At 35.8% G+C, this 10,295-nt stretch overlaps 1 protein-coding gene across 3 annotated transcripts in view; it reads left to right on the top strand.

Annotated features, from left to right (window-relative positions):
• The window catches only part of UNC80 (unc-80 homolog, NALCN channel complex subunit), a 233,058-nt gene that overhangs the window by 76,484 nt on the left and 146,279 nt on the right, over window positions 1–10,295 (top strand). For 2 of the 3 annotated variants that reach the window (XM_044667510.1, XM_044667511.1), the window contains exons 19-22: window positions 1,511–1,725; window positions 2,184–2,290; window positions 5,405–5,501; window positions 8,742–8,914. In XM_044667510.1, coding sequence (XP_044523445.1) covers window positions 1,511–1,725; window positions 2,184–2,290; window positions 5,405–5,501; window positions 8,742–8,914 — 592 coding nt within the window. The remainder of the gene's footprint in view (window positions 1–1,510; window positions 1,726–2,183; window positions 2,291–5,404; window positions 5,502–8,741; window positions 8,915–10,295) is intronic. The other variant, XM_044667509.1, reaches the window with a different exon arrangement.

Here is a 10,295-nt window from a genome sequence, read left to right on the forward strand (position 1 = left end):
TGGAGGGGATGTGGCAAAATTGGGACATTAATGCATTGCTGGTGGAGTTGTGAACTGATCCAGCCATTCTGGCTGGCAATTTGGAATCATGCTCAAAGGGCTATAAAAGAATGCCTGCCCTTTGATCCAGCCATACCATTGCTGGGTTTGTACCCCAAAGAGATCATAGATAAACAGACTTGTACGAAAATATTTATAGCTGCGCTTTTTGTGGTGGCAACAAATTGGAAAAGGAGGGTATGTCCTTCAATTGGGGAATGGCTGAACAAACTGTGGTATATGCGGGTGATGGAATACTATTGTGCTAAAAGGAATAACAAACTGGAGAAGTTCCAGGTGAACTGGAGAGACCTCCGGGAACTGATGCAGAGTGAAAGGAGCAGAGCCAGAAGAACATTGTACACAGAGACTGATATACTGTGGTAAAATCGAATGTAATGGACTTCTGTACCAGCAGCAATACAATGACCCAGGACAATTCTGAGGGATTTATGGTAAAGATGCTGCCCACATTTAGAGGAAGGACTGCAGGAGAGGAAACATATAAGAAAAGCAACTGCTTGAACGCATGGGTCGGGGCGGACATGATTGAGGGTGTGGACTCGAAACGACCACACCAATGCAACTACCAACAATTTGGAAATTGGTCTTGATCAAGGACACATGACAAAACCAGTGGAAATGTGCGTCGGCCATGGGTGGGGGGAGTGCGGGGGGTGAAGGGGAAAGTAGGAGCATGAATCATGTAACCATGTTAAAAATTATTATTAATAAATGTTAAAAAAAATAAAAAAAGAATACATAAGTATCATATATGGCTTAATTAAAAAAAAAAAGTAAAAACAAATATATGAGGACTCATCCATTTGACAATGTGACAATGGCTCTAAGTACTTTTGAGAGAAACCAATACAGTGGTATGCTGGTAAATGTTTAACAACCAGATCTCTATGCAGATGTTGTTGTTTTTTTAAGTGTATGTACTTTTAAGTTTAAACTGCATCACTTTTTATCCATCACTTTCTTAAATCTAGGCAATCAGCAAACAATAAATCAAACCCTGATTCATAGCATTTGTCAATTTCTGAGGTGTCAATGCTCGTGCTAAGAATTTAATAATGATCTCTCAGGAGTCAGTTCAAGCTGGAGAGGATATCGGGTCAAGGCTTTTAAGACAGGCACTGTGGTGTAGTGGAAAGGGTTATGCTTGGAGCAAAGAAACCTTGATTCAAATCTCATCTCCAACTAACCAGCAGTATGACCTTTAGCCAGTCATTTAACTTTTCTTTGTCTCTGAGTTATCATCAATTTCTAAATTCCCTTCTAGTTCTAAGATCTCATACTTCACTCTTCCGATGCTTCTGTGTCCATAAAATATAGTTATATGAAATTATATATGAGATCACGCACGTTGGCAAGTTTGGGAGAAAGATGAAAAGGAAGGTAATTTTGTAGTAAGTGTAGAAAGTGCTCGCGGCTGCTATTGATCCTAGATTTTATTTGCTCACAGTGATGAACAGATGCAAGGGGCAAACCTAGGACGCAAAGATTTCTGGCGCAAAATGTTCAAATCACAGAGTGCAGCAAGTGACACCAGCAGCCAATCGGAGCAGGACACTTCGGAGTGTACCACCGCTCACTCTGGAACAACCACCGATAGGCGATCGCGCTCACGGTCCCGAAGGATTTCACTCCGAAAGAAACTTAAACTCCCCATAGGTAAAAGTAGGTCTATTTATTTATTTGTTTATTATTTATTTTGTATGTGGGCACTATAAAAGGGGCAAGGAATTCTACCCTATCAAATGAAAGAATATTACTAATTCATCCTGTCAATCAATCAAAAATATTTAATTATCTAATTATTATTATTATCTAATTATCTATGTTCTAGGCAATGTCCTAGGCAGTGGGCATAACCATCCTATTTAGAGCCCAACCTGCACATTTTCATCCCAAGTAGATAGCCTGAATAATTTCTCGACGTTCATACTCTTTCCTCTTTTGCAAGGATTTTCCCTATTCCTCATCCCAAGTAGATAGCCTGAATAATTTCTTGATGTTCATACTTTTTCCTCTTTCGCAAGGACTTTCCCTATTGCAAGGACATATGCTAGGATTCTTGCTTGGCTGAGTTTGGAGAAAATACCGAGCTGTGTTAATAGACTTTGTATATTAAATAGGAAACTGGTTAAAGCGGTCGTCTCTCTCGGGTCTAGCTGATGGTGTAGAAGATCTCTTGGACATTAGCTCAGTTGATCGTCTGTCTTTCATCAGGCAAAGCTCGAAGGTAAAATAACCATCACTTGTTGGGAAAGTGAGATGAACTAATAAAACTTTAAGCATTGGAGATATCATAAGATCGTAGACTTAGAACTAGCAGGGACCTTAAAGGTCATCAAATACAAATTTCCCATTTTATAGATGAGGAAACTGAGACAAGTTAGCACAACTAGTAAATGGGAAAGCCAAAATTTGAACGTAAGCCTGCCTTACTTAAAAGATAGCATTCTGTCCAGGACGACACCCCAGGAGATGACTTAGACATGATTAAAGATTCCTTTAAAGTAAAAAAATTTGGAGAAGATCAAAGAAAAGCAATGAAATTGATACTGTCTATATAAACTTACTTTAGAGGTAGCTAGTTGGCACAGTAGATAGAGCTCTGTGTTAGTTCAAATCCTGCCTCAGATATTTACTAGTTGTGTGACCTGAAATGAATCCCTTAACTTCTTTCAACCTCAGTTTCCTCATTTGTAAAATGGGAGGCTCAGATGGTCTAGACCAGTGATTCCCAAAGTGGGCGCTACCTCCCCCTGGTGGGTGCTGCAGTGATCCAGGAGGGTAGTGATGGCCACAGGTGCATTTATCTTTCCTATTAATTGCTATTAAAATTTTTTAAAATTAATTTCCAGGGGTGCTAAGTAATATTTTTTTCTGGAAAGGGGGCAGTAAGCCAAAAAAGTTTGGGAACCACCGGCCTAGCCCCATCTATGATCATGACTTGATAAGTTGGTAGAACAAATACTGACTCTGGTGTTAGAAGATCAGAATTTGAAACTTATTTCTGATGCTAAATTGGTCATGGGCAAGTTCTTTAGTATCTCTGGTCCTAAGAAATTCCCAAAGTGAGATGGAAAGAGTACTGAATACAGAGTCATAGGAACTGAGTTCAGAATCCAACTTTGGGGTTGAGAGATGGAGTATCTTGTGTGAGGAACAACAAGAATGCCAGTATCACTGATTTGTAGATTTGATAGGAGAGAGCGAGGTATAAGAAGACTGGGAAGGTAGGAAAGGTCCAGCTTGGAAAGACCTGGTCCATCTGTAAGATGAAGTTGTACTTGATGATGGACTCTGGCTCTTTCCAATTCTAGTTTTAATAAACACTGAGCAAATGCCTGTTATATGCCAGGGTTGTGCTAAGACTTGTTATACAAAAAGAAGCAGAAGACAGTCCATGCCCTCATGGAGTTTCCAATCTAATGGGAAGACAACATGCAAACAAATAAATATACAAGGCAAGCTATCTAGAGAATAAATGGGAAATAATCAACAGGGGGAAGGAGCTGGAATTAAAGGGGTTTGGGAAAGGGTTCCTGGAAATGGGGGATTTTAGTGGGGACCTAAAGCAATCTAGGGAGGGCTGTCATCAGAGTGGAGGAGGGGGAACATTTCAGGCACGGGAGCAGTCAGAAAAAAATGCTCAGTGCTGAGATAAAGTATCTTGTTGATAAGCCCACATCTGCATTTCTATATATTTCCAACAAAACTGAGCAGCAGGAGTTAGAAAGAGAAAATCCATTTTAAATCATCCTAAACAATATAAAATATTTAGGAAATCTATCTGCCAAGACAAACACAGGATTTATATGAACACAATTATAAAACACTTTTCACACAATTAAAACTCAATCTAAACAACTGGAAAAACATTCATTGCTCATGGGTAGGACGAGCTAATATAATAAAAATGGCAATTCTACCCAAATTAATTTACTTATTCAGTGTCATACCTATAAACTTTTTTTATAGAACTAGAAAAAATTATAACATAGTTCATTGATAAAATATCTTGTTAGTGGAACATCCAGGAAGCAAGTCTCACTGAATCAAGGAGTACATAGTGGACGATAAGACTGGAGAGGTAGGATGGGGGCTCAGTTATGAAGGACTCCAAATACCGAACAGTGCATTTTGTATTTGCTCCTGGAGGCAATAAGAAGCCACTCTCTCTGATGTGGGGGATCTTTTCCTTCCCTTGGAGTCCTTTTTTATTGTTTTTTTTTATAAATTAATCAACAAGCATTTATTAAGTACCTTCTATATGCCAGACAATGTTAGTTTCTAGGGATTGAAATTTTGCTTGTTTTTTTAATTCCAAACCTAGTATCCCTAAGTTAAAAGGAGTCTTCAAGTGAACAAATGAAGTTTTCAATTAAATCATCATAAAAGCAGAATATTCACATTACATAATAATATATAATAATGAAGATTAACTTCAGAAAGAAAAAGTAGTTTAGTAAATAGAAAGCTGATCTGAAAGTCAAAAAGTAATTTTTTTTTCCTGTCTTGCCTCTGACATACTGGCTTTGTAAGCCATGGGAAGTCACTTAAACTTTAGCACCTCAGGTGATTCTCTAAGATTATAATTGGCCAAACAGCTATTGCTTTGCATTGGTGAATGGAGTTTTCTCACTGTTGCTCCCTACACTGATGAAATCGCAGCTCTGAAGAAAATGAAAAAGAGAATAAAAACACTTTAATTAGAATGGATGAGGGGTGTGGGAATAATTTGTTTCTATGACCCATTCTGATATTTATTTTTTAAAATGTATTTTACTGCTCTTATTATTCCTGCTTTGTAACTTTGAAGTATAAAAAAAATTTGAGAACCATTGGTCCAAGGAGAACTATGCTTTAATTCTCAGAACAAGAAACATATAAGCATAGTGCAGTATTTAAAAATTAATTAGTTTTAAAAATTAGCCTTCCTGAGAGAATTACCTTATTCTGTTTGGTCCTCTTTAGCATCTGATGTTTTATTTGAAATTGTTTATGTAAAGGAAGACAGTGGGTTTTTTTGCTGATGACTGTGCACTGAGGCTCCCTTGAATCACATACTAAGAAAAGAATATCATCATTTTTCACCAAATTATTTTTACAATGCTTCATTGTCAAAAATCCAGTCTGTTCTCTGGCTATTCTAATATCTATTTTGCAATATCTTTATCAGCATGTGAGAATATGCTAAAATAATTAACCCAGCTTTTAGATGAATCCCAAAGGACTTAAAATAAGTTAATGTGCTAAAAAAATTTTCATGGCAAGGATTAGAGTCATGCCAGAACAGGCTTCCATCTGGTTTAGCTTTTTGTCTTAGACCAGTTTTCCGTCTTCTCAGGTTAAGTTCACCAGTGCAGTGAAGCTATCTGAAGGAGGCCCAGGAAGTGGGATGGAGAATGGAAGAGATGATGAAGAGAATTTCTTCAAACGACTTGGTAAATGACATGTAACTGTTAGAAGTCCATCTAGGCTCCATCACACTGAAAAAGAAATTATGATTTAATTGAAAAATCTATTCCCATCTCTCCTTTTGTTTTCCTGTCCTTTTCTGCTTACCTACCTTCTTTTCTCCCCATTACTCCTTTTTTCTCTCTTGTTTTAAAGTATTTTCCTTTATATCATTCCTATTTGTTGTCTTCCTTTCCCATACCATTTTTCTTTCTGATTTGTTATGACGATCATACCATAATACCATAGAATCCAATCTTAAACATCATTTGGTTTAACTTTGCACAGAGAGATAATAGATGATAAATATAAATGTGTACATATTTTAAAAGTGAATACATATATGTGTTTTAACAATTTTCCTGACAGATTTTTGCCCAGCCTCTGGTTGAATAATTTTTAGAGTTAGAAAGCTTATTACTTGACAGGGCAGTCTGTTCCTTGATAATTGTTGTGGTTGTTCAGTCATTTCAATTGTGTCTGACATTCTGCAACCCCATTTGGAGTTTTCTTGGCCAAAATACTGGAATGGTTTGCCATTTACTTCTCCAAGTCATTTTACAGAGGAGAATATTGAAGTAAACAATTTTAAATAACCCAGTAGATGTCTGAGACCAGATTGGAGTTTGGAAGACTCATCTTCCTGACTTCATACCCAGAACTTTATTTATTCACTGTGCTACCTACCTGTTCAGCCTTGATAATATGACTGGAATATTCCTCCCTGTCACTTTGACCAATTCTACCCTTTATTTGTATTCTAAAGCTATAGAGAATAACTGCTGTTTCTCTCACAAGGCAAACTGAAATATTTCAAGACAATTATCTTCTCCTTTTGTCTTCCTGTTTAGCAGCAAGAAGATTTTCTACATCTTGGACCTTCCTAGATATTTCAGTCTTCCATGTGGTATAAATATTCTGTTTGAAACAAAAAATAATAATAATACAGCTGACAAGCTGCATTATTCTGGAGAGGGGAAGGAGAAGGAAGGAAGGAAGGAAAGGAAAGGACAAAAGCATTTATGTACTGCCTGCTATGTGCTAGGCATTGTGCTAAAAACTTTTTTACAAATATTAAGGCTTTTGATCAAAATGCTATTTCATAACATTCATATACTATAGTTTGTTCAGTTCTTGCCCAACTGATCAATAATTATTTTTTATCAGTTGGTTGTGCTATAATTAAAAATGTCACTGGCAACTTTCACACATATGGGACCATTTTCTGTTTTTTATATTTTTTCTGTTTTTTATATATGTAGAATTGCTCATTAAAAGTATGAATAGTTTAGTGACATCTCATAATATTTCACATTGGTATCCAGAAATTCAACTAAATGATTAGAGCTCTACCAAGAGTTTATTTATTTGCCCATCTTCCTAAAGCCTATTCAACATTGATTTCCATTTTTATCCTCTTTTTCAAACTGGTAGCATTATGCTAGAGCATGACCGTAATAACTTTTATTGCTGACATATCACAGTTGAACTGACATCCAGTTATTTTTTGATAAACTACTATCCAGGAACTCCTCCCTCCTATTGTATTTCTGAAGTTGGGTTTTTTTTAAGCCTAAGTATAAACTCCATATTAATCCTTTCTAGTTTCATCTTTTTAATTTCAGCACAATTCCTTTTGAATCCTTACCTTGGTTTCCAGTGTGTTAGATATCCTCTGCTTTGTGTCCTCTTTAAGTTTTTATTCATATTCCATCTGTTCCTTTATCCAAGTCACTGAGAAAAATATTAAGCAGCACAGAACCAAGCATAGAGAGATGATCAAGGCATTCTGCTGAATACCTAGTTCTAAGTTGATTTTCAACCATTAATGGCTTTGTTAGCCATTAATTCAATACTGGTCACATAAGTCAACTTTCATCTAACCCACATGTCTCCATATTTCTCACCAAAGTAGCATGAAACTTTATCAACATCTTTATTGAAATCTAGAGAAACTATACAGCATTCTCTAGATGTTTCAGTATATTAGCTTTTTTTAAAAAAAGAAGAGGATTGAGATTTGCAAAAAATGATATATTCTTTTAATTGGAATATTATTTATTTTTAAAATATTTTATTTGTTCCATTAAATATTGTCAAATTACATGAAAGAAAATCAACGATCACTTTTTAAAATTTTGAGTTCCAAATTCTCTCTATCATCTGTTTCTAATAAAGTTATTTTATGTTCACTATTTGATTTTCTAGATGTTCACTAATATTCCTTCTTAGCAGTATTTTCTAGAATTTTGCTAAAAATTTAAATCAATATCAATAATTTAAAGTTTTTAATTTCTAATCCCTTTCCTTTTTTAAAAATCAAGACATCTGCCCTGAACTCATCAAAATCACCTAAATGGTCTCTACCTTCTTTGTATCTTTATTTATCTTGGGCATCAACTGACTACTAGTCATTTTTATTCTGTCCTTTTCAGTTCAAAGGATATTCTTTTTTAACAAAAACAGAAGAAAAAGAATTAAATGACATTTTTTTGTGCCCATCTCTTAACCTTATCTCATCATCCCCTAACAATCATCCTGTCACTTTGATCTTCTTTCTCACAGGAGAACATCAACAACCTTTTTAAAATTATATTTAGCTTTCCTGACCAGCCAAAGCTTCTGCTTAACTTAACATACTTAACATTCCAAATACTGTTCTTATAAGACTGTGCCATGTTTTTGTATTATTTCCCCATTATCTGCTTTTGCTTCTGTCTTCCATATGTGGCTTTTAAAAATCTAAGTTAGTCGAGTAATTTCCTGTGCATCCACATTAATTTCTTCAAAAAGTTTCTACTTTTCCTTGTTATTACAATTGATTCTCTTTGTTTCTTGAGAATTCCATTCTTAAAAGCCCTCATCATCTGACCCCTCTGCTAGAATTTTCATCCTTTAGGATTTTACCTGTATTCTGAGCCCCAGATCATGCGATATGGTCCATATGTTATTATATGCTGTCCTTATATATTGTAAATTGAAACCACATTTTTTTAGCTACCAGATCCACTGAATATCTGCAGTCTCGATGAATAAGTATATTTAGGTCTGCACTTAACACATATTATGGTGCTTAATAAATATTTATTGATTGATATTTATCGACTATTGATTTAGTTTGGGAGAGAGGAAATTGGAATAGGAATGAGCAAAACAAATTATTTTCGAAGTTCTTTTAAATCTCTGCTCTAATTCTCTCTCCCACTTGATGCCATTTGCCTCCTCAGGTTGCCACAGTTTTGATGACCATCTGACCTCCAACCAGGAGGGGGCAAAATATAAGAATGTGGTGAATCTGGGAGCAATTAGACAAGGCATGAAGAGATTTCAGTTTCTGTTGAACTGCTGTGAACCAGGTACTATTCCTGATGCTTCCATCCTGGCAGCTGCCCTCGATCTGGTAAGTAATTTGAAGGTTCCGCCTAATGCTTTCCTCATTTTCCAAGTGACACTGTCAAGTGAGATAAGTACAAATAGTGAAACTCAAAGCTTTCTCTCTGTGTCAAAGCGAAGAGTGGGCAACCTGGGTCCTGAATGGAAAGATTGCAGTTTAGGTAAATATTTCCATATGTAACTGAAGTTCAGCTTCCAAATCCATCTATGTACCTTCTACTTTGAAACTACTAAGAATGATGATTTATTGATATATCCCATAATAACACTAGATAAGAAATTTCAAAACCTGAGGAGAGAGCTTTTCTGGCAACTTTCATATTTGTTCAAACTAAAGCATTTGAAGACTTTATTAACAAACCAGGGTCTCCAAATACAATTGTAATTCTTCACAGATCCTACTTCAAGAGATGGCCTGGGGCTAAGAGATTATAAAGTTTATCTTGCCCTCCCATTTTACAGATAAGGAAAGTGAGGCTCAGAGATGTTAAATAAGATCATAGTCACACAGTCAGTAAGTAACAGAGCAAGTATTTGAATCCAGGTCTTCTGATCCTAAATTGAATGCTTTCTCCACTTCCTTAGACTAAATTCCTGCCTGGGATGTAAATTAAAATGGATTTAAAAGGTCTTAGAACCACCCTACATTCCTGGTCATATCTTGGAAATCATCCAACCCTTATAATGTAATTCATTTAAATTGTTTTAGTGTATTTGTAATCTCATAGAGCTAAATCTTATGTTGGGCAAAAGTCTTTTGCAGTGTGTAAAAATAGAATTTCACCCTCCGAAAACACTAAATGCTAATTTTTTTTTTATCATATAACATGTTTAACTGTCAACTATAAAATGACAGAATCTATGAATTGGAAAAAGCCCCAAATATCAGTCAGTCTGAACTCTCATTTTACAAGCATTCCCCTCTACCATATTCTAAATGTTGGCTTGGCTAGCCTTCACATGAACACTCCTGGTAAAGTGGAACTCCCTGCTCCAGAGGCAGCCCATCTTGCTTACATCAAACCCAAGTCAGCCTCTGCAACTTCCATCCACCACTCTTAGTGGCTCTTTGTAACTTCCACCCATTGGTTTCTTTGTGACGTGCATTACAAATCTAATAGTTCATCCACATAGTAGTCCTTCCCTAACATTTCATTAAGCTAAATATGATCAGTTCCTTCAATACATTTTCCTATGGCACAGTTTCTAGTCCTTCCACCGTCAACGTTACCCTTTTCTGCTCCAGTCTCTCTTTTTACACAAATATTTTTATGAGGCAAAAGTTTCCAAAGCCCTATTTACCGTTTGACAAAGGAGGTCCTATGTATATAATTCAAATAAAAATGTATATACATATATATATATAGTACATATATATATATATATAT

This window comes from Gracilinanus agilis, chromosome 3, assembly GCF_016433145.1.
Source record: "Gracilinanus agilis isolate LMUSP501 chromosome 3, AgileGrace, whole genome shotgun sequence".
In the NCBI taxonomy this organism is placed as follows: Eukaryota; Metazoa; Chordata; class Mammalia; order Didelphimorphia; family Didelphidae; genus Gracilinanus; species Gracilinanus agilis.